The sequence below is a fragment of the Protopterus annectens genome, chromosome 5.part0 (genome assembly GCF_019279795.1).
Source record: "Protopterus annectens isolate FY-2018-M chromosome 5.part0, PAN1.0, whole genome shotgun sequence".
NCBI classification, from domain to species: Eukaryota; Metazoa; Chordata; order Ceratodontiformes; family Protopteridae; genus Protopterus; species Protopterus annectens.
In genome coordinates this window covers 804,878,449-804,903,999 of record NC_056735.1, presented here as the reverse complement: position 1 = coordinate 804,903,999, position 25,551 = coordinate 804,878,449, and the positions used below count along the sequence as shown (strand labels likewise).

Below are 25,551 nucleotides of genomic sequence, written 5' to 3'. Positions count from 1 at the left end.
TCAGCAAGAACAGCACTGAGGAAAATGAGGTCAAGGAAAGCTGTAGGCTCAGATGAGGTCACAGCAGATGGGTCTATGTTCAGTCATCTAATGAGAAATCCATCGAACCTCTGTTCATCGAACATAAAACATCAAACGTTCACTTCACCGAACATTCAATCATCAATAAACAGAGGATAGATGGATTTCTCATTTGATAACCAAACTTAGACACCAGCAGATATGGTAAAGCTGTTGGATGAGATGGGGAGAAATGGCTCCTGAGGGTACTCATAGCAGTGTGGAGAGAAAGGTGTATCCCAGATGACTGGAGAATAAGCATACTCATGCCAATATATAAAAGCAAAGAGAGCATCTACAGCTGTGGGCAGTACAGAAGTATCAAACTCCTGTTGCATTGCATGAAAGCTCTGGAGTGGGTGACTGATAAACAGCTACATAGAGTAGTAGAAGTTAAGATGAGAGATGAGCAGTTTGGATTAAGCTCAGGATGTAGCACAACTGTCCCAATGTTTGCAGTGAGACATAGTTGATAAGAAGCTAGAGATGAGGAAAGATTCCAAATGGGCATTCCTAGACTGGTAGAAAGCTTATAACAAGGTCCCAAGAAAGCTGATTTGGACAGTCCTGCAGTGGTTCAGAGTCCCAGAAACATGGGTAGAATTAGGGCAGGCTATGTACATGGACCCAATGACTCAAGTAGAAACAGTGTTCGATCTCATAGAAGGGTTCCAGGTGGGAGTGCGTGTGTATCAGGGTTCAGCTGTGAGACCAGTTCATACTTGTGATAGATTACATTTGTAAATAGGTCGGAGGGGTCAGATCAACATAGTTGCTGTATGCAAATGATGTGGCATTATAGGCAGACTTTGAGCAAGAACTTCAGCAAGGGATAGGGGAGTGAAATGCAAAACTGAAAGCACATGGGATGAAACTAAGTACAGATAATACTGCGGTAATGGCAGCAAATTGGGTAAATCAGAAGAAGCTGAAAATTCAGACAAAAGGGAAGACAGTGGAGCAGGTCAGCAGCTTCAAGTGTCTGCGTGGGTTGATTGAGCAGAAGGGAAGTCTGAATGACGAGGTCAAAGCTCGAATCAGAGGAGCTGCAGCCAACTGGCATAGAGTGTCAGGTGTAGTGTATGACAGAAAAATGCCAAAGAAGCCAAAATGTAAGGTGTGCAAAACGATGGTGCAACCAATGCTACTGTATGGTACAGAAACCTTGGCAGTAAAGGCAGAGCAGATGAGGAAGCTAGAAATGATGGAAATTAAGTGCCTGAGACAGATGGTAGGATACACACTAGGGAGAGATGAAGAAATGAGGAAATAAGAGCAGAAACCAAAGTAGCTCCATTTGCAGATTAATGTGGTTAAGGCACATGTAGAAAAGCAGAATACTGTCTGGTGAAGGAGATTTGGGACAAACAGGAATAAGACAAGAGGAAGCAAGGGCATCCAGCAAAGAGGTGGATGGATTGTCTGAGAGAAGATCTTTTACAGTCAGGCATGAGTGTCAAAGAAGGCAGGATTGTGGCACTGAATCAAGAGAGATGGAGACACTTAACACAACATCCCAACCCCATGTAGAAAATGGGAAAAGGGTGATGATGATTATGATGATGATTGTAGTTGCAGGGTACATGTTTCTATTAATTTCTTGTATCACAGCCTTGTCAGTAGCAGAATTATAGGCAGCTACTGGCTTGTAAGCAGTTCATTAAAGGGTTCTACATCTTAATCCATCTGTTAAGAATCTTCCTGAACCTTAGAAACCGAACTTCATGACTGATAGGCTTTTCCCATCTTCTGATAAGTCCTTCCTCATTTGAACCACCCAAATAATGAAGAATTAACAATGATTAATGATTAATAATAATGAATAATGAATCTGAAAGTTTATTTCTTGGACAGCTTCTGTCTTGCTGACTATTAGTGTAAATAATGGTTTATTGTAGCAACCACAGCAAACTCGACAAAAGTGCTCAGTGCTCAATTCAAACACAGATCCACAAATGAAAGTTAAGCGCGCTTTCACCTAGTAAAATACAAGGCTTCATCTGAACATCGATCTGTTTCCTGGTTGCCTTGGATTTTTGTTGTTGCCTGGGCTGGTCTGCCTTTATTCTGTGGTTCTTGCTATTACCCTAACCTGTGGGATGTCAAGTTACAGGTCCTTATCTTAGAAAACATCACTTGGGCTTTCATAAAGCTCAGGTGTTCTCTTAGTATTTATTCCCACTTCCTTCAGAAAATGGTCTCAGACATATTTTATTAAGTCTGTCCATCACCTGCTTGCTTTGCTGCGCAGCATCAGCAGAAGTTCTGCCTGAAATGTGTGAATAAGCTCCGGAAGTTACATGCAGTCTCAATTTATCTGGTTCTGGCCACTAAACTAGAAAATGTGAACACTTCCTCTGCCATTTTTCAGAATGTCAGTCACAGACATTTATGCTTTTACCACTTAGTTATTGACTAATTTTGCTTGGACCTTGATTCCATAACTCCAGCATCCTTTGGCAGCTTGGTGTTTCAGCACTCAGTCTTTGGCCTTTATACCTCTCTCCAGTGTTTCGAATCCTACTTCGCTTTTGGGTGATCCACCACTGTTTCACTGTGCATGAACTTTGGATTCAGGTATAGCAGATATGAGACAGTATGCAAGAAGGCCCTCTGCAGTATTTATTGTTGCCCTGCCATTCCCCTTGACTGGATAGTCTCTCCATTCAGATGTGATGAACAGGTTTTCTCATAAGTTGGGCAGGTATATAATATAGACTTTGTTCATTTGTGTGTTGGCTTTTGTGATATTTCACTGTTGCAAGTTAAACATGGGAGTGCAAGAGCTGGGTGTTCATTCTCACACATCAACTGATATAGAAGGTAAGACATATCTGTCATTTATTGTGATAGGCCAGACAGATCTTGTCTTTTTGAACACTGATATAATTTTCTGATAGTATTCTTTCCTGAGTCTTGAGTTAACTTATTTGTATTCTGTTTTAAGACCCAAGCTTTCAGTAGTTGTCGTCCGAAAGAGAGGTATCCCCAGAATTTTTTTGGAAGATAATGGAAAACTGCAGAATCCCCCTCTTGGTACTGTAGTCGACAGTGGCATAACTCGTTCTGAGTGGTAAGTAGGCAACGAGTGTAGACTTGTATAACAAAATTTTTTGTGCAGAATGTGCCGGTGAACGTTAAAAGAAAGGTTTTGAAAGCTGGTAGGGTAGAAGATCAGCATTTGTATTTGCAGCATTTTTCATCTGCTTCACTGATGTGTTTTTAAGGAAATCTTAATGGTCAGAGGCAGGTACAAATGACTGTGTTTTCAGGTGACATAGCATTGTTTTTAAAGTTAAATGCAGTAGATAACATTTTATATTTACCTGAAGGTAATTTAATCAAGTTATGGATCCACATTAAAAGGGGGCATACTTAACATGCATTGAATTCAGTAGTTCAAAGACTCAAGAACAGCAAGGTTATTATTTCAGGCAAACTATCATGTTCTGTGTAGGAACCTTTTGTAAACTTGCTGAACTTTTTCCACAGCCATTGCACAGGATAACACATTTTAATACTAGTACTGCATGGGGCAGTTATTACTCTAAATTTTGGCCATGCTGATGTGATATAATTTCATGGCTCAGCATTATTACTGAAAGGAAAAATATGTTAATTATTTTTTTTAATTACTTTCAGTCAACCCATGTATGTATATATCTAGACTGTCTGGAATTTTTCCTTACCAATCTTCAGTTTGAGGGAGAGAACCATATATTTCCAAGCCTCTCTTAAATATATGTTTGCCATATGATCCATTTCATATTATGAGTTCCAGTCAGTATATGTTGCTTAGTTTTACCACTAGTTTAATTTTTTTGGAACTCATTCATGTCATTAGGAATCATCCCTCCATTTTTGGATAACCTGCTGTATTTCTTTTTCCCTTCAACTTCAGATTCCATATTTTACGGGCACTTTACTGTGCTGCTATGCTACTGCTTTCTGTTTTGTCTAGACTTAAGGGAGATTGCCCTCTTTATAGAAGGAATAAGGCTGCCATGTGTAGGGACCAGCATCTACATATTTAAGAAAGGCCTGCTATTGTTATCATAAGAGCAGAATGTCTTCCTGCAGTGCTGGTATGTTTTGGTCACTTTTTTTTCTAGTTAAGTTGAGTAAATGGAACCTGTAAATAAATAAATAGATAAATAAAATAAACTTAACTATTTCATATCACATGCAGGGGAAAATGCCACATTAGTCTTTGATGTGGTGTGGCAGGGCCCACCTTACATACAGTGCAAGGGAAGAACACCACAATCACAATTTCACATAGGAAGGTAGAGACCCCCCTTATATGCTATGTAGGGAGGAACTCCCCTCAAACACCCACATAATTATAACTAAAGAGGTTTCCATTTTAGAAAGTGCAAGTCCTTTGATGTGGCTGTTTTGGAGAACCAAAGTCTGGTCAGCTGTACCTCAATAAAAACTGGTCAATAAAAGCTGCTTCAGCCAAACGTACATATTTATTTGTTTTTTTTCAGTACTAAGAACATGCCAGCATTCAGGCAAATACTGAATTGATATGATTAAGTTTTGCATGATAAAATGTAGCAAACTTAATATTTTAACTTTTATAGTTAATTTCTTTGCAACTTTAATAAAGAGTAGACATTATTTATTACTCACTATCTACAGAAGAGGGTTATCCAGCTAGGTCTGTGCTCTGTTTTCAGTAGAGGTACAGTGAAAAAAGTTTCAGTGCAGTGCAACAGTTAAATTATACAATGACTGGCCATTAACATTGTAAAACGAGCACGCTGATTGGCCAGCCCAAACAGTGTGCCCATTGTAAATCCGAGAATATACCAATGGAAAAAGGTTTGGTGGCCCGGACTTTTTTCCGTTGGTATAGTCTTTAATTTTAACTTTTATTGTCCAACAAAAAATAAAAACAAAATTTGTAGTCCGGACTCCGGACATATGAAAGAGACACCATGCAGAAAATATAAGGGAAATCAGGTACGCTGTTTAAAACTAAAGACACGTACCTGATTTCCCTTGTATTTCCTCCATTCTGTCTCTCTCTCCTACCCTAAACTTCCTGAACCTTTTTTTTTTTTAATTTAAAAAAAAAAAGAAAGGAAAAGCGAAGCAACGGAGATCTTCTTTTCTCCATTGCTTACTTTCCCCGAGCACTGATGTACTGGGTATGCGTGGGAACGCAAGTCCCATACGCATGCGCAGTACATCAACACAAGGAAGCAGTATACCACTAGATGCGGAAGAAAAGTAATGCCCCATTATACAAAGACATTATTTAAGAAAAGTAAGTTTTTTTTTTTCTTAAATAATGTCAATGTATAGTAGCAATAACCGACTCCGTGGTTGTGGTTAATTGAAATTTACCCACGGTTGGCTTTATTTAATCACTTGGGCTGTGCCCTCGTGATGAAACCACACCAGCCGTGGGTAAATCTTCATTAGTATGACCCGCCATTAATATTCCAAAATGTGCATGCTGATTGGTCAGCGTGCCTGTTGTAAATCAGACTTATACTAAGAGAAAAGGGTCCGGTCGCCCGGACTTTATCCATTAGTATGTCTTTTTTTTTTTTTTTAGACAGCAACGGAGAACGGAAGAGCTCCGTTGCTGTAATCTCGCTATGTTAAACGGGTTTAACATAGTGAGATAGCTTTAAAAAAAGCAACGAGATCTTCCTTTCTCCGTTGCTTTTTCTAAAGCTGTCTCGCTATGTTAAACTCTTTTAACATAGCGTGACACCTTTTAAAAAGCAACGGAGATCTTCCTTTTCCGTTGCTTCCACACACATCTCTGATGTACTGCGTAAGCATACGCATGCACAGTACACGAGAACTGTCGCAGAATACCGGACAGCTGCGGAAGGGCAGCACGGAGGCATTATACAATACCATTATTTAAGAAAAGTAAGTTTGTTTTTTTTTTCTTAAATAATGTGATTGTATAATAGCAATATAATATATAATAGGGCTTCGCCCTGATGACCAAACCACACCAACTGTGGGTAAATTCAGCATTACCACACCGACATCATTGGTTATTGCTATAATAACTGACAAATTGTGTCAAACATAAGATTAAAGAGTTTGATATATAATATACATTGATATATCAAACATCACAAAAATGATTTCTAAACATAGTCATTGTGACAGTTGGCAGTATGCTAAAGCTCCAGGTAATATATGAAACTGCTTGTGTGTGTAATATATGGTAACACCTTTTTTTTTTTGCTTTTGTGCACTGCATTTGAAAGGTTTGCTATATGGTTTATTCAGTGCTGTTTACATCTTGCAAGCATATTTCCTATCCATATTCTGTGCTTAAAAATATACATTTTTGTAACATTTACTATAATCATCACCAACACCATCTAAGGGGACTGCAGCACTCAAGAACCCAAGATCATGTCACTGACCTTTTTAAACTATATACCTTTCCTATGGCCAAGAGTAAACAACAGACTGTACAGATGGAACATTGCAAGAGAAGAAAGTGCATAGAATGTCATGCTTATGCATTTTAGAAGGACTACAGATAAGGATACAAATACCAAATAGAGAGTGAAGAAGTACAGTAATCATGACATTTCATTTATGCTCTGTAGTACATGCCTGCAGCTGGTAATAAGTCATTGTGGGACATAGGGTCAGTCAGTCATTCAGCACTGATTACACCTAAAACCAGATGAAGAGAAGGATGCTGAAAATAGAAAAATAATTTAATAAACAGATGACAGCAGTATGGACTAGGCCAGCTGTAGCACCCGTATATCGTATACTGGCATTCATTTCTGAGATTATATATGCCATTCTGATATACTTTAAGGCATGTAATCTAAGTACATCCCCCATTTTCAAGTGGGAAGTATTACATCAGCTTGCTTTTGTAATTAGAGCGCAATGCTGTGATTAAATATACATGAGGATTTGAACTGCCAGACAGCTACGTTTTTTTTTCTTTTATCTTTTTGCTGTCAAGTTCCTCTTTCCAAAAGAAAGAAATACAAGTGTTATTACAACAAAGAAGACACAGCCAACAAAGTCAATTGTTCATCTAGGACTTTACTAATATTAATAATAAGTATATACATCATATATGGTGACAGAATAGTGCATTTAGGTCTTATTTGTCTTCAAATTAACATAATGTAAATATTTAAATATCAGACTGCATGATGTTCAAGTTATGGGTCTCTGTCACTTTATTGAAGATCCTGTTTATCAAATGGTTATTTGACAAACCCACGTAATCGAAGGCTAACTTTGCAAATAATATAGTTGGCTATAGGAATTTGCCTTTTTCCCCACTGTAAGGCGATCTCAAAGATGGTATATTTAGTTAGGGGGATGGGGTGTGCAGCCGTCCACATTGGGGGGTGTGAGGGTCAAAGTCTCCCACCCACTTTTTTGGGTTTAAAATTTTGTAGCTTTTGTGCCAGTTGGTAAGTGGTCGACTAGTTTCTTTCCCAGGGAAAAAATTAGCTGAAGAGATCCTTCAGTGAAGTTATCTTTCAATAAAGTGGGTTCAACAAATAGTGATTCGCTAAGTAGGGTCAATAAAGTGATATAGACCCCAAATTATAGTAGCGAAATGTGCATTCAGCCTGACACCGGTAATTTTAAATGTGTTCATCGAGTGGTAATTTTGTAAAGTTCAGAGACAGCCCTGCTGCAGTGCTTTTTCACCATGATGTGCAGCATCAAGGTGGGCTGTTTATTTTGCCATGCTATATGCTTATGAGGCATTCTGGGGTATAGGCATATGCTAATTAGACATGTATTTCCCCCCAGAATTGCTTGGTGTGAAACGTAGGTTCCCACAATGCTCATCTCCTCACACAAATATGTGTTCACACTCGCATGTGTACATGCACACACACACACACACACACACACACACACACACACACACACACAATAGTGGTGACAGCATATCCTGTCTGGCCAGTGTACCCTAGTCTCCCAACCCACTCCCACAGGTCTAACATGCAGAATACAGAATAATGTCAAAAATAAAGACTGTGGCCCTTCCCGCTTGTAGATATTATAACTGTGCCCTGCCCTCTCTACTTTGCTAGTCAGGTAGCCTGTTTCTGTTGCACAGTGTGTGTGTCCAATCAGTGCAAATTACAGAACCGCCTAGATGAAGCTTTACTTGCATCAGTATATGACCTCATTTTTTCTATAATGCTCTGCTGTGTCCAATAGTTCTGAAGTAGCCCCTGCCTCTTACCCAGTGTTAAGGCATACTGCACCTGCCTTTTGCAGTTCTCCACTGCAGATATCTCCTTCACTGTTGGCTCATCAGTTTCCTCTTCCACATCTGTCTCTGGAACTTTCTTCTCCTGAATGTGTGTGCCTTGCTGTAAAATTGTTTGCTTATAGTGATGGGTCATATTGCAGGTGCCCCGTATATATCTGGTCATCAGAAGTAGAGTATAAACAGGTCAAACAGGCATTCAACAAAAACATGGAACTGTGGGAGTTTTGATATGTGCCATTAACTGTGGTTCCAGGACATATCCAACATCACTAGTAAAATTTGCGTGGGAAAAAATCACCTCACACAAATATGCTGATATAGGTTGCACTTGTGCCATATGTGGGAATTATGGGCACTGCCTGGGTGGGGCAACAGACACTTTGTGTATCATACCCTGTGCATTACAAAGCACCTGTCAGTTTATAGATGGAAACTCCTTACAGTTAACATTCTTCCCTGTTTCCCAGGTAGAGGCATAGCTGATTCAAATAACGCCCTGTGCCAGTCCCACAAAGCAGCGCCCACCCCCACACTGTTGATATGAAGCACAAAAGAAAAAAGGACTTATGCAAGTAAAACTGTAGGAAGCCAAATAGCGTTCTGCAGTACAGTACCCAATCCAATCCACCCCACCTCACCCCCAGCTGTTGAAGTGAAGAACAAAAAAGAAAAGAATAAAAGGTCTACTCTTCCTGTCTACTGGCACACACTAAACAAATGGCTATATACATGCCATCTCCCTCAAAAAGTCCGCAATCAGGTACCTCGGGCTCCTGACATGCAGGAACCAATTATGTCCTTTCTGTGATTTGCCACCAACCCTCCTCCTTTCACACATTTTATCAAAAAAAAAAGAAAAGTTTTTTTGTTTTTAAACTGTAGCAAATTGATGGAGTGCGGTTTCTGAAAGCCAATGTTTCCCAAATGGTAAGTAAACACTTGGCCATCCCGTCGGAAGAACTACCCAAAGAAAACAAACGTACCGATGTGGGGGGGGGGCTATGCCGCCACACCCCCCTTACTAAATATACCAACTCCGAGAATGCACTACCGCGGGGGTAAGGGACAAAGTTCAAGTAGATGGCCAAGTGTTCACTAACCGTGCGGGTAACATTGGCTTTGGGAATGTCGGTAATTTGAAATGTCGAGTGAATGCATGTTGGGGAAGTGGACTGTTGGCAAACTGAAGATAACCCATATACATACATGGTTTCACCTAATTTTCACAATGGTGTCCATGACTCTTCTCTTATGTCACACAAATTATGCAAGACCTTTCTTGTTGAGTTGAGTCTTTCGACTTTTCCCGGTTAGGGGTTGCCACAGTGGAACTTCGTTCTGCTAATGATTGGCAGTAAATTTTTATGTGCCAAGTTGCCAGCCCTGACGCACAACCTTCAACGAAGGTACACCCATTCACGCAAGTCTCCACAAAGAAGATGCTCTAGCTGAGAATCGAACAGGACAACGTCTTACTGTGAGGCGACAACGCCACCACAGCACCACCACTGTAGTACTAAAAGGCATAAATAATTTGAAACCCCCTTTTAGAGAACCTAGCCAGCCATGGGATCTGTCTTTAGTCCTGCAAGCTTTGACTACATCTCCTTTTGAACCAGCTTTTTCAAGCGACCTCAAGTTTCTTTCTTGGAAAACTTTGATGTTATGTAGTCCTATCTCGCCTACATTCTTACCCGTGACTTGGCCAAACTTTTCTAGCTCGAAGTCTTCTATTGGCTGGGCTAAGCAGGTATCCCATGGTGCACTGCTCCATATCCCCAGATCTTGTTTGCCGCTCATGTAGCTCGGACGTGGTCTCGCTCTTGGCTGTGGCTAAGTACCTTTTTCTTGTCTTGAGAAAAATTTTGTTCATAAACAAAAAGCTATTTTCATAGCTAGGTTTGATAGTGTGCTTGTTTTTTGTGGTATCCCGCTAACTGTTCCCTCGGGCTAGGCTCATTTCAGTTAGAGGACCTAGTCCTTTCATCCTGTCCATTCGACAAACCGTTTAAGTTAGAGGTTTGGTTTCTGTTCCCTTACCTTGTAGTCATTAACCGTTTTAGTTAGAGGTTTTTGACATAGTTTGTCTCAGTGTGTGCCTCTAGTGTGTGTGTATTGTTTCAGTTTATAACTGGTTCCCGAGTTTTTTGTGGTGTTGAGCATCTGTGAGATTTCTTGTCAGACTTCTCTTAGGTTGCGTTGTTGGTGTTTGTTGTGAAGTATGTCCAAAGATTCCAAAGAGCACAAACCTTCGGGTTTTAAAAAGTGCTCTAAATGCTGGTACAAAATGTCCATCACCGATGGGCACTCTATTTGTGTCTATTGCCTGGGAGCCATTCATCTGCAGGAGTCCTGCAGTTTTTGCCATGCGTTCAGTCCCAGAGTGCTCCAAGTGAGAAAGAATAAGCTGATCTTAAAGGGACTTTTGAAACCCTCTTTCAAAGAGGCCTTGGATTCTTCTCCCAGTGCTAAGTCTAAGTCATCCAAGTCAAAAAAGAGATCTCCGGCTCCGTCAGCTTCATTGGAGCCTCCGGAGAAAGTCTCATAAATTGCATTGACCTCCTCGGCTCCACTGTCCTCGGGGCCGCAGGAGGTGTCGGTGTTGATGGAACCTGCATCGGCTCCAATTATATTAGAACCTCTTCAGAGCCGATCGCCCAGTCTCAGACCAGTCTCTCCTGAGAGGAGATCGCGATCTCCCTCCCTGTCCTCCAAATCCTGCAGGACCCCAGTCACCGGTTTTGGCATCATTCCTCCTCCGTGTGATGTTCCTAGGCGGTTCCGATGGGGATTCTTCAGTCAGGCCCGAGGGGACATCGACATATTTCTGTTCGTGCCTCGGCTCAGGGAATTCCGGACGGTCATAGTCTCAGAGGCTCAGCCTTCAAGGCCATGCGGACTGCGCTGGCGAGATCATCAGCTACATCAGGTGGATCGGTCACTCTGTCCCCCACCACTCTGGTGAGAGCCTCTGATCACCACCTATCCATGGACAGCAGAGCACCAAGGCCTAGGGATACCCCCATGAGTGGTCCCCGACTTTCTGAGGGCCCTTCAGAGTTCGTGCCTGAGGAGCCCCCTAGAAAGAAAACGTGCAAGAGGAAGCACATAGACTCCCATGATGAGTCCCTCATCTCTGATACTGACCTCAAGGAATTGGAGGGGTCCCCCATGTCATCCTCTGATGATGTTTCCTTCTCTGACATCCTGGAGATATTCAAGCAAAGAGGTAACTGGCCGTCCATAGCCCCTTCCGAGGAGGAGTTGGTCTTCCTTAAGGCCTTTGGTGCTCAGCCCTCTGCCTCCTAGTTGTCCCCACCCTTCGACGAGCTCCTTGATTTGATCTGTCGAAAGGTGTGGGAAAACCCTGATTCTGTGGAGCCCATACCCAGGCATCCCAACAAGTTTCTTTCTGCTCCCCAGGGTAAGGAGTTTTTGTCCAAAGGAGTTCCTGTAGATGCCATGGTGGTGGCTGCAGTCACTCAGAAGGAAGTAGCAAAGATCTCTTCCTCCGTCCATCCTCCTAACAAGGAGTCTAGGACAATGGACCGGTACAAGAAGCATACCCTCTCATCAGTAACCTTTACCTTACGGTCGCTGAACTCTCTGTCTCATTTCACTCGGCTCCAGAGAGATCTCCTCAAGGAGTTAGGAGATACTGTTGCGGGTGTCTACCCTCAATTCTGTTGTCAACTCCTCCATGTGCAGCCAAGGGAGCGAGTAGGGCAGCAAGCTCAGGAGTTGCCCATAGAAGGCAAGCCTGGCTGCGCCTGTGTCACTTTGCGGAGGCCTTCAAGTCTTCCTTCACTGACGCCCCCTTTGAGGGTTCTTTTGAACCAATAGTGAAAGACAAGAGGGAAAGACCCTGTCTGCCATAGGGGTCCATTTTTCCCTTCCTTCTAGGCCTTACCCCAAAGCCCAGCGGGGTGGGAAGATGTGGTTCAAGAAATCACAGAGGTTTTTCAGAGGCAGAGGAGGGAGAGGTTATTCAGGGAGATGCCGCCCTAGAGGCAGAAGGAGGCCCGGCTGTGGTTATCCATAGCCAGTCGGGGGTCGAAGTTTGTTATATCCGGAAGCCTGGAACAGCATCACCCAGGACTGATAGGTATTACGTTACCTCATTACATCAAACCCCCCTTCAATCAGAAAAATCCCAGATATTCCACTCAGTCAAAGGGATCAAGCAGCCTCAGAGGTTTCAAAGCTGCTAGGAAAAGGAGCCATCCTGCGTGTCCCCTCAGACCAAATCGGATTAGGGACTTACTCAAGATTCTTTTTGGTGCCGAAAAGAACAGGGGACCTGAGACCCCATATTAGATCTCAGCCAACTGAGCAACTATATACAGAAGTCCAAGTTCCATATGGTCACACTACAATCGATTCTCCCATTGTTGGGAGAGGAAGTATGGATATGCTCCATCGACCTCAAGGATGCTTACTACTATGTAAAAATGGACAGGGCATCCAGGAGTCACCTACGCTTTTGGCTGGGAGCCAGTCATTTCCAGTTTCGAGCCCTGCCCTTTAGTCTCACCACAGCCCCCAGGGTGTTCACCAAGTGTATGGCGGTGGTGACGGCTCACTTGAGATGTCAGGGATTCCAATTGTTTCCGTATGTGGATGACTGGCTCCTTACCGCCCCTACCAGGCATCAACTAGTCCAAACCAGGGACGCTACCATCACTCTATGACAACAGTTGGGCATAACACTAAACTGGGAAAAATCTGCCTTGTTGCCCTCGTAGCGTGTCACCTTTATAGGCGCAGAATTAGACACCATTCGAATGCGAGCATTTTTACTGCAGGAGAGGATCAGAGTCGTACAACAACAAATACACATCCTGATGCCCCTGAGGAAAGCAAAGGCAAGATGGGTTCTCCAACTCCTGGGGACCATGGCAGCAACAATTATGTTGGTCCCTCTAGCGAGATTGCACATGAGACTTCTCCAATGGCTCCTCTTTGTTCAATGGTCTCTCCAAAAATGTCCACTTTCTCACCCCATTTTCCTCACGGACAGATGCAAACAGGACCTCAGTTGTTGGCTTTGCACCAACAATTTGGACAGGGGAAGGCCCTTCGTTCCACCCATCCCGGTTGCCTCAGTGACCACGGATGCCTCCCAGATGGGGTGAGGGGGGTATTATCTTGGCAAGACAGTCCAAGGCACGTGGCAAGATCACGAGATACATCTGCATATCAACGTCCTAGAGATGAGAGCCAGGCACTTCAGAGCTTTCGCAATACACTCGGACTACATGTCAGTAGTGTGGTATCTAAACAAGCAAAGGAGAACCAGGTCTTACCCCCTGTACAGAGAGGCCATGCAAGTGTGGCAGTGGGCAGTAACTTCCCAACGGTTTCTGGTGGCAACGCGCATTCTGGGGAAGTCCAACGTGATTGTGGACAGGCTAAGCAGAGCTATTCTGATGCCTTACGAGTGGTCCCTGAATCGTCTAATTGCAGAATGAATCTTCAGCATTTGGGTCAGCTTTGCTGCGACCTTTTTGCCAGCCCGCTCAATGCCAAATGCAGCAACTACTTCACGCTGATCCCCCCCACAGGGGGAGTCACCCAGGGATGCTTTGGGTCACGATTGGCCCTCCGGTCTGCTTTATGCTTTCCCTCCATTTCCCTTGCTGTCAAAGGTGATTCAGAAAGCGCAGTCCTTGGGAAGCAGAATGATTCTGATTGCTCCACACTGGCCTCGTCAAGTCTGGTTCCCTTTTCTTCAACCATACATTGTGGACACTCCTTGGATTCTGGACCCTCAACTAGATTTGCTGACACACATGTCGGGACAGTTCCACCCCTGACCTCTGGTTGACAGCCTGGCTACTCCACTTCCGTCGTTAGTTGGGCTTCATAAATTTTCACCGGAAGTGGTTCACATTTTATATTCCTCTCATAAGCCATCTACTAGGAAGATTTATTCCAGCAAATGGAAGAGGTTTTCTATTAGGAATTGATCCTTACACAGCTCCAGTTGCTTCAGTCTTGGAGGTTTTGTCTATGCTCTTCCATCAGGGTTCCGCATCAGCTACCATCAAAGTCCAATTGGCAGCGATCTCTAATTTTCATGTGGCTAATGAACCTAGTCTCATGGCTCATAGACTCTGCAAGGCCTTCTTGAAAGGTACTCTGTTACTCCCTCCCCTGGTCTCCGAACCTATCATGCCCTGGGATCTCAATTTTGTTCTACAAGCCCTTACTTCACCACCCTTCTAGCCTGCAGCTACCTGTGAATTGAAATTCTTGACCTGGAAAACAACCTTCTTAACAGCAATCACTTCAGCAAGGCGAGTTTCAGAAATTCAAGCCCTCTCTATCAAACCTCCATACATAATCTTCCATAAGGACAGGGTTTCTCTTTGACCAAACCCTTCCTTTCTTCCTAAAGTGTCTTCCATGTCTAATCGTAATCAATCCATTGAGTTGCCTCTATTCTTTCCTCAATTTTCAAACAAGGCAGAATTTAAATTTCATCAATTGGATGTACACAGACAGTTACGTTTCTATCTGCACCGTACAAAAGATATCCGGACGTCTGATCAACTATTTGTCTCCTTTTAAGAAAACAAAATTGGGTCCCCGGTCCCCAAGATCTCCATATCCAGATGGATATCTAGTTGCATCTCTTTCGCCTACCAGGCAGGAGGTAAAGATCTGCCATTTCCAGTCAAGGCTCACTCTACTCAGGCTGTTTCTACATCTACAGCTTGTCAAGCCAAATTGTCAATGGATGATATATGTGCTGCAGCTACTTGGGCTTCTCCTCACATGTTTGTTTCTCATTACAAATTGGACATGTCCACAGTACTCAGGAGTATTTTCCACCTTCCCCTTCCTGGAGGATCTGGAGGTTAGGTTTTTATCTGGATGTTGTGTATGCATGGGGTATGAATGAGTATTGCAGCAAACTAGATCTGGGGATATGAAGCAGTGCACCATGGGATACCTGCTTAGCCCAGCCAATAGAAGACTTTGAGCTAGAAAAGAGATGGACTACATATGTCTTCCTGTTCTTGTTCGCCATTACTTCTGCCAGACGTATCTCTGAACTTCAAGCTCTATGCATCAAACAGCCTTACTTAATCTTTCATAAAGATAGAGTGTCATTGAGAACTAATCCTTCCTTCCTGCCAAAAGTGATCTCTGAAATGTCCATTAACCAATCCGTTGAATTGCCAGTTTTTTTTCCCAATCATTCTAACGGAGGAAAGTATTGTCTAAATACCCTTGACATTCACAGGCAAATTCATTTCTATCTGGACAGAACTAAGGCTTCTTGCAAATCAGATCAGCTATTTCTGGCCTATTCTGGTCCTAGACTTGGATGTGCTGTTTCTAAAGTCACATTGGCTAAATGGTTAAAAGACTCTGTAACATTTATTTACAAAACTCACAATATCCCTTTGACCACGGCCGTTAGGGCTCATTCCAGTAGGTCAGTCGCAACTTCTGCTACCTTCCATGCTAGAGCTTCTTTACCTGACATTTGTGCAGCTGCAACTTGGGCTAGACCTCATGCCTTCATCAGCCATTACAAATTGGATTTGGCCTCCAGAGGAAGAGTGTCCGTTGGTTCAGTGTTGCTCAGGAATGTCCTTCCATGAGAGCCTCCCAGGAGTAAAGGTAGCTGGGGACTCTGTCCCAGGCATAAGGAATGAACTAGGATTAACAATATCAGATAAAGAAGTTATGTCTTACCATAATGTTTCATCTGTATTGTTGATCCTCGTTCACTCATTACGACCCTCCCTCCTTCCCCCTCCTGAGGCTTATAGTGGATCTCATCATCCGGTTCCTTTAGGTCCTTTGACCAGAGGTAGCCTCTACTTCATTTAACTTGCAAACTCAATCTGAGGTAACAGGAAGAGGGGAATAGTGGGTAAGAGTTTAGCTCAATAGTTTGTGGCTGTCGCGAGCTTGGAAGATGGCCGGCTCGGTTCTGAGGTCGGAACCAATAACCCAGACGTAATGACTGAACGAGGATCAACAATACAGATGGAACGTTATGGTAAGACATAACTTCTTTTTCATGGACTAAATCTGTGAGGAGGCTGAAGATCCATGGGTTGGGACAACTTACGCAATGGGTCCCGAGAAGTGGAGAGTGGGCAGTGTGTAGTGGTGTGGTTAGATTCGGCTGGAACTTGTAAGAAGGATGATTGATGTGAAGGAGAAGCGGGGGGAGGGAATGATGGGTATGACATTATGGACCAAGGCATGATGGGGTTGGATGAACCCGTTCTAATGGGACCAGCCCATGGATGTCAGCGAGAAAGGAGGGGGGACACAGGGAAGGAACTGAGACATACCATTTCCCATGGCAAACCACGTTATGGGTAATATGTATGTTGCGTAACCCATGGAATAAAATATATATATGAACTGGAGTACTGCGGCCACAAAATAACATCTATATATATGTATATATATATATATATATATGTAGATATATATATATATATATATAGATATATATATATATATATGTATATATATATATAAACTGGAGTACTGCAGGAAATGCACATGTGAGGTGTCAGTATCATAATGCATAAAGCAGTAGTTAGGTAAAGCAGCAGTAAGCTGTAGTAAGCATATGTCAGCACTAGTAAGTGTGTTTAAGTTTACAGGCTCAGCAAATCTGACGCAAACTATCTGTAGGCATATGTAACCAGGTTTGTGTTTGCACGATGGTAAGCAATGCTTACCCAAAGTAAGTAATTCTGAGGCTAACCTGGTGTAACTGGATGTTACCTGCAGTTGGCAACACTTACCATTGCGCAAACACACTTACATCTTCTTAAAAGTGCCGTAATCACCCTGTATCCCACTTCCCTTGTTCAACCCAGCAACAAAATTGACACTGCAAGTCCTGAACCCAGGATCCTGCATACCACAATCATAGTGAATTAACACTACACCATGTCGGATATACATAAATCCCAAGTATTCCCAGACATATCATGCAGCACAGTCAATCTGCATAAGGGGAATTGTACTAATATCATAACACTCAACCTCTTATTGCAAACATTATGGACACAGTGTGACAAAAGTGGGGTACAAATTGGGATAAATGTGAAATATTGTTCTTATACATGTAAAATGTTGCTTGTTAAACAGTGATCTGTTGTAATACACATAATCTGAACAACATGATGTCTGAAACTGTAAAGTATCGTCATTCCTGACTGACCTCATGTCTGACATCATCCACGTCAATTGGCCAGACGAATGTGGGACAGGCCAATATTGTGAGTCAATCATGCATGGACATATGAACAGTTATAGATCTGTAAATGTAGAGAGATACACAGGTACATATAAATGTATGCCTCACACATACATCATATCACATCAATGGTATTTAGTTAGATAGATAAATATGTCCACATATATTTATACACACACATATATATATATATATATATATATATATGTATACAGATAGATATGTGACTTGCATCACCAAATAGGAAAAACAACTGGAACTTCCACCACAAAATAACTGACCTTATGCACAGTTAATCGGGGTCAGAGGTTCAAATGAGGGATACCTGGTGATGACTGCTATGTTCCCCCCACCACAGCCGTAACAGATATGCTGTGCAGTGCACTATCCAGCACATGCAGTTCTTGACCTCAGGACCCTCCGCAACACAGCCACAACTGTTTAACAGTAAGCCAATACAACTGTATAAAGTCAGGGCAATGTCTGAAACATATAATCCAGTCCAGTCATGCAACTGTACAGAGAATGTATACTATCATCTAGATGTATCTGTGTGTATATATATTAATATCTAAACTGATACAACATATTTATTTTTATATATATATATATATATATATATATATATATATATGTAGCTAACACTATATACATATATATTATTATATATATGAACATATATACATATATATTACTATATATATGAACATATATACATGCAAATGCCTACATCGACACATATATGTCTACACCTATATGTCTGCATATACACAGCAAGTTACATATGTGTACCCAGATATACATCTATGTAGGTATATATGGACATAGTTTTATATATATATATATATATATATATATATATATATATATATATATATATGTATAAAATCGGTATATATGGCCATACATCTGTATAGAGCAATGGCAGATTAACAAACACACATATGTCCACATGCACCGTTACTGGGGTTGAGAGGTCCCACACACTATACACCTTGTACAACTAGGCACCCCCCCCACAGCCAAACACATCCGCCCTGCAGTACACTACCAAGTGTTGCAGATCCCGTAACCGGGACCTGACATGACATGGGCACAGGATGTTAGCAGTACCACATCCCACCTGTATTATGTAAGGCTGGTATTGGTGACATGTCATGCAGTACAGTCTACCTCCCACAGGTAATATAAAATGTGGAAGCCATCAACATCCCCAGGATACAGATACACAGACACAGATATGCAGATACATATATAATAATGGACATGCTGCACCTCAGAAAATCCAAATCCCATCGAGCTACGCGCTCGAGAGACTTGAACCTCAGCACTGAAATAAATAGGACATCCTGGAGGGACAGATTCATAACCCAGAGGCTCCCTTTACTCTGGAATAAAATCCCAGTCCAGGTTAGGCAGAGTCCCTCATTGACTCTCTTCAACAGGAATCTTGATGAGTGGATGGGAGATCGTAGGTTTACCCTGGTATCACTTCTGTGTCTGTTAGACAGAGGCACAGTATCAAAAAGGGCATAGCAAAATAAATTTAAAATGGGTAGCCAAACACATTCTGGCTAGGCTTATAAATGCCCTAGGGCACATAGCCTAGTATGAACCTATGAACATATATATACACACATATATATATATATATATATATATATATATATATATATATATATACACATGCACACACACACACACACACACACGTATATACGTGTGACTACACATACACATTTAGATATATGTACAGAAAGATACATATGTAGAAGGTGCACACAATATGGAACAGCCACTGTGCCTACAGTTAACACCTGAACAGTTAACACCATACAAATGACAATCGTTGCCTGCAACATATACCCACAGAGAGGTTATAGGGAAAACACCACATACAGTTTTGCAGAAATGGAATACCTTTCATTGTGTACTATTACAGTTCTATATGCCATGTCATATAGCTGTTCAGACACTTGACATCCATATAAACAGAGGAATGCAACCATGAAACAGTTATACTAATACAGTAGTCTGGAAAGGTTCACAACTGTTGCTGTCCAGGCCAAGCCCTTCATATTGTACAATAGTGAGGACAGACTGGGCCACAGAATACCAAACGATCAATAGTATGTAATGCAGGTGTATAGATCAGCAGCCTCTATCTACACTTTGAACAACATCAGTGGGTGGTAAAGACGTCATGTGACCAAATGGGTTGTGACTGTGACATAAAGCATAACTGACACCATCACATGCACGCTGACAAACAGAACAGTCTGTCTGGCAGGAGGCAATAGGCTTGCAGTAACCCAGTATATGTAAGTAATGTAAATATAGGTGAAGTATACGGCACTTTACATCCAGATACCTTAAGGCAGCTCACCCCTGATACCCACACATATTTAACAGCCTAGGTCATTTATGGTGCTCCCTCCTGACTCAATAATACAGGGCCATATACCACTGTTGCATACACTGGCCTCTGGAGTGCATAAGAGCACACATGTATTGTGTAGGTGATGCCCACACATATATGGCCCCCGCCCCACCATATGTGTGGGGGATGCAACAGAAGTGGACTGATGGCAGCAGTGGCAGTGTGATATACTCTCAACCCACTACAGAACATCCCCCCACAGCATGTCATATGTGCAAAGCTTGATATGTAGGTCATGTACTGATAGCACTCAACACACACACTGCCAGTGGAATATCTGCCACAGGACCTTTGTGGTGGACAGACAGCACATGATAGGCACACCTCTGGCCACCAAGAGGATAGGCCCACAGTTGAGAGCTATGCAGACAGACTGCATTCCAAGGTAAAGTAGTATGTACACACACAACCTGTAACACCAGTACTATACAAAGCATAACACAACTCTACTCACACTCTGTCTGTAGTTCCTGAACCTCCTACAGATAGGTAGCTGCCCTGAGAGTGCCAGTTCTCCTGTAAAAGGTATTGCTACCTGCTGTCTGTAACACGGATGCCCACACACAGGAAGGACTTTACAAATATCCACAGAATGTCCAGGTTATGTCATCAAATATAACCCCCACTGTACTTAACATATGAAGTAGTCTGATATCTCACTGGCTTGTTAGCAAATATGATGACACTAATTATGGTGTACAACACATATGCACCACGTCATGCATAACATATGTACACAGGTTGACAGAGTTGTGGCTGGCAGCAGATACACAGGGCCAATAATGACATGTTGCTGTGATAACCTCATACATTTACTGTTGTAACAGAGTTTGTGGCAACATATGTCCTATGAAGGATAAGAAGCCAGTAACTGTCACGACTTTCGCCATCTACAGACTGCAATCTTCACACTACTGTCTGCAGTCCACAGATAGATGCTCCATTGGTAACACATGAAACCAAAGGCACAACACACTGTCCTGTCTGCAGATGATCCTGCAGATGGGGATTCCTCATAAACATGGAACTGACATGGCAAGTATTGAGACATGTAGGAAAGTCATATCCACACACACACACACACACACACACACACACACACACACACACACACACACACACACACTGTAAAACCAACAGTACTTCACATGCAGTATAGCAGCATTTACGGTCTGTAGTCTGGTTAGGCACATCCCCTCCTGTGTGTTCCCCTGTTTCCACAGTGTATGTTGTAAGAGGTAACTTCCTAATCCATCTCAGATGCTGTTTGCCAACCAACAGATCTAGTTCCTGCTCACAGTGAATGACAAGGGCCAACATGATGTTCCTAGATATTGGAGTGTGTTTCCATGCAATTGGCTATGGGAATGTTACCAGAGCTGTTCTACATGCAATCATCTAGGGGAGGGCTGCAATGTGTGCAGTGGCCATCAGCTGATCATGAGCATCACTTAAAATACACATGCTGCTGCCTAAGCAAAGAGGCAAAGACATGTCAGGGAGGGGTGGGAGAGTAAAACTGTAGCTTGTTTGTGTCACACACCTACCAGCACAGGGTATCAACCCCCTGACAACTATGTAGTGCTATCACAGTTCGATGCAGTTATTGGATGCGCCACATGGGTTACCTGTTGTGGAGCCCTCAGAACATATATGTGATGGTGAGTGACATCTGCAACAGGGATACGGAAGCTATATGGTAGGTGACATACACGTACCTGTCCGCATGAACATGTGCCAACGTCAACACAGCCACACTCTCACAGGGATATACACACACATTGACACACTTGGCAGGGCCAGGAGTACAACTCATCAGTAGCGGGATTGCCACAACACATCACTGTGCAGGTATCACATGCACCACACGGGTCATACGGCGGTTGTATGGGCAAAGGGTATGAGGAGGTGTCTGACATCAGACAGCATGCTTCAGTATGCCCATGGGGTTGTAGTGAGTGTGGATGTAAATATATGCACCATACAATACACAGACAAACACACAGGGTGCCAGTACTGACATGCATGGGTGCATGTCTGCACAGGTGTGTGGTGGTTGACTGTGGCAGCAGGCTGCACAAGGGTAGGCGATGGGTATACCTTGGCATCAGGCCACATGACAATGGTTGCATTGTGTCTCAGGGCTGTAGTTTCTGCATTTGCCCACATAGGTGGGTATTGTATCCCCGTCCAGTCACCTGGGGTGACTATTGCATGTGGCCAGTGCTGTGCATTGCTTGTCATGTATGTGTTCCTTAGTCCATGACATGGACGGTATCTGGGATGTGCACACCTCCCACATGCATGTACAGTGATATATGAAACTGTACCTGGGGTGTCTGGCCCAGGTTGTGAACACAGATTATCATCATATGTGCCAGTGTTGCCCACCTGTGGCAGGGATCAGTAATGGGCAGCAGGTGTACTCTGCACCTACATTGATAGCATGTTAACATCATTCCCTGGTGTCAGTGGCATCTGTCCATACAGGGCATGTTGTCAGGCATGGTATGTCTGTTGTGGGTTCATAGGTTCATAGGTTGGTACTAGGCTATCAGCCCTAGGGCCTATACACAAACCCAGCCATACACAATTCCCCTATTTCTTCCCACATTATTTACTTTCCTGGACCCCTGTCTAGCAGGGTGACTGACGTGATCCCTGGGGGGAATTTCCTTTCTCCCATCCAATCGTCAAGGTTCCTCTTGAAGAGGTCCAAAGAGGCACTCTGCTTGACATGTATGGGCAATCTATTCCAGAGTCTGGGAGTCTCTGGGTCAGGAACCTATCCCTCAGCATGTTTTTTTTTATTGTGATGACAAGGTTTAGATCCCTGGAGCGTGTAGCTATGAGGGATTGGGATTTCTTTAAGTGCAGCATGTCCAACAGCTCTGGGTTTGACATGGCCTTGTATGTTAAGCAGAGATTGCCTCTGAGTATACGATATGCGACAGAGTATAGCTGGAGTTTTTTAAGGCGGTCAGCGTAGGGCATCTGCTTTAGGCCTGTGATTCATTTAGTGAGGTATTTCTGAGGCCTTTCCAGTTGTTGCAGATGTCTTGAGAGGTACATACCAAATGGGGCTTTGTATTCTATAATGGGTCTAATGAGGGATGAGACAATGACCTCCTTTTTTCTGGATGAAAAGCCCTTCGTGATGAGGTGTGCCACATAGAAGGATTTCCTGACTGTTGTGGTGATGTGGTTATCGAAGGTGAGACCACTGTCCACCTGTGTCCCTAAGTCTCTTATCACACTTTCTGTGTTTAGTGTACTGCCAACTATATGGTAATTGTGATGACACCACAGGTGCAGGTGTCCACTGGGGAACATGGGGGAGGTACACTGTCAGCATGTACGTGCATATTGGACAGATGGACAGGGTAACATGCCCTCTATAGCCCACTGCTATCACTCCATAGTTACTATCAGGCCACTATGCAGTGTACCGCCCACATATTTGCTGTTGCCTAGGCATATGTGTGTGTGTATGAGACATGGGTTGAGAGTGTGTTCTGCGTAATACTGGGGTAGCTAACTGTGATTGCCTGGACTTGATGTGGCATGTATGGGTATGGCTTTGCACCCCAGCCTCTCAGCTATTTCACATCTATTATCCCTGTATGGTGGACATTGTGATATATAGTAGGGCCACCATATAAGAAATATGCAAAACCCACTCCACATTGGCCACAGGTGTCACACACTCACAACCACCTCTACACAGGATACGAGTTACAAACACCCACACACACGCACACCTGTTATGTCTGGGAATAGAACCCCTACCTAACTAGTTTATTACACTACAGCATTACACAGTTATAGTACACGCCATGCACATTACTGAAGTACTTCTTCCCCAAAGGTGTATTTCACAATGAATGACATCAGCAAGATTGCCAAAGTAGGCCATTTGAAATGTACTGTGGGTGACTAGCCTAAAATGCATTGCTCCCTACACAGACAGTGACAGTCACACAAAACATCCACAACCGATATGTGTGGGGATTACTAGAGAACTCCTTCCCCAAAGCTGTATTTCACAATGACTGACATCAGCAGGATTGCCAAAGTAGGCCATTTGAAATGTACTATGTGACTAGCCTATAATGCATTGCCCTGTATACAGACATTGAAACATACCCAAAATGTCCAATAACTGCCATGGGTGGGGATGGAACCCTACCACAGTTCTAAATTACAATCCAGCAGTACGCAGTTGCATGACATGCTATGTAGAGTACTGAACTACAGCCTTCCCAGAGGTGTATTTCTAGGTGGGTGACATAAGCAGCCTTGCCAAATTTGAGTATATGAATTATAAGGAGTGTGAGTATCCTAAAAAGTATTGCTCTGTACACAGTCAGAGACAGACACACACACACACACACAAACACACACACACACATTTGCCAAGTCTGGGGTTAGAACACCTACCTACTTTATCACACTACAGCAGTATGCAGTTACAGGACATGCTATGGAGATTTTGGGCTACAACCTTCGCAGAGGTGTATTTCTAGGTGGGTGACATCAACAGCCTTACTAAAGATGAGTATATGAATTGTAAGGCGTGTGAGTACCCTAAAAAGCATTGCTCTCTACACAGTCAGACAGACACGCACACAAACAATCACAGTTGCCAAGTCTGAGGTTAGAACACCAATCGACCTACTTTATCACACTACAGCAGTATGCAGTTACAGAACGCGCGACGGAGATTACTGGGCTACAACCTTCCAGAGGTGTATTTCTAGTTGGGTGACAGCAGCCTTGCCAAAGTTGAGCATATGACTTGTAAGGAGTGTGAGTACCCAAAACATTGCTATCTGCACAGTCAGAGACAGACAGACATGCACATAAACACACACACACACTTACACACAGTTGCCAAGTCTGGGGTTAGAACACCTACCTACCTACTTTATCACACTACAGCAGCACGCAGTTACAGGATGTGCTACAGAGATTACTAGGCTACAACTTTCCCAGAGGTGTATTTCTAGGTGAGTGACATCAGCAGCCTTGCCAAAGTTGAGTATATGACTTGTAAGGAATGTGAGTACCCTAAAAAGCATTGCTCTCTACAGTTAGAGATAGACACGCACACAAACACACACACACACACACACTTGCCAAGTCTGGGGTTAGACCTCCTACATAACTAGTTTATCATACTATAGCAGTACATAGTTATGGGACGTGCCATGGAGATTACTGGGCTACAACTCTCCCAAAGATGTATTTCACATTGGATTACCACACCAGGCTTGTCATATTAGGGCTGTGGGGAGAGTGGTGTGTGCATGGGCCATAACCCATTCATGTAAGGGTTGACACGCCACATTCGGGCACACATGGGGTCATATGCCACAGATACATGTATAATGCTGCTAGATGACTACTTCCTTGTACAGTCATTTTGCACAGCTTGCACATGCACCACATAGTCTGTAATGCTGACAGATACTGGTGGCTAGTATCTGCGGTGAGTGATATGTGCACATCATGTGTTTGGGGCCCTTTGGCTGGGTGCTGGGTGGGACA

At 43.1% G+C, this 25,551-nt stretch overlaps 1 protein-coding gene across 1 annotated transcript in view; it reads left to right on the top strand.

Annotated features, from left to right (window-relative positions):
* Window positions 1–25,551, top strand: part of PIWIL4 (piwi like RNA-mediated gene silencing 4) — a 1,045,202-nt gene that overhangs the window by 963,099 nt on the left and 56,552 nt on the right. Inside the window, exon 19 of the mRNA XM_044072628.1 lies at window positions 3,008–3,133. Coding sequence (XP_043928563.1) covers window positions 3,008–3,133 — 126 coding nt within the window. The remainder of the gene's footprint in view (window positions 1–3,007; window positions 3,134–25,551) is intronic.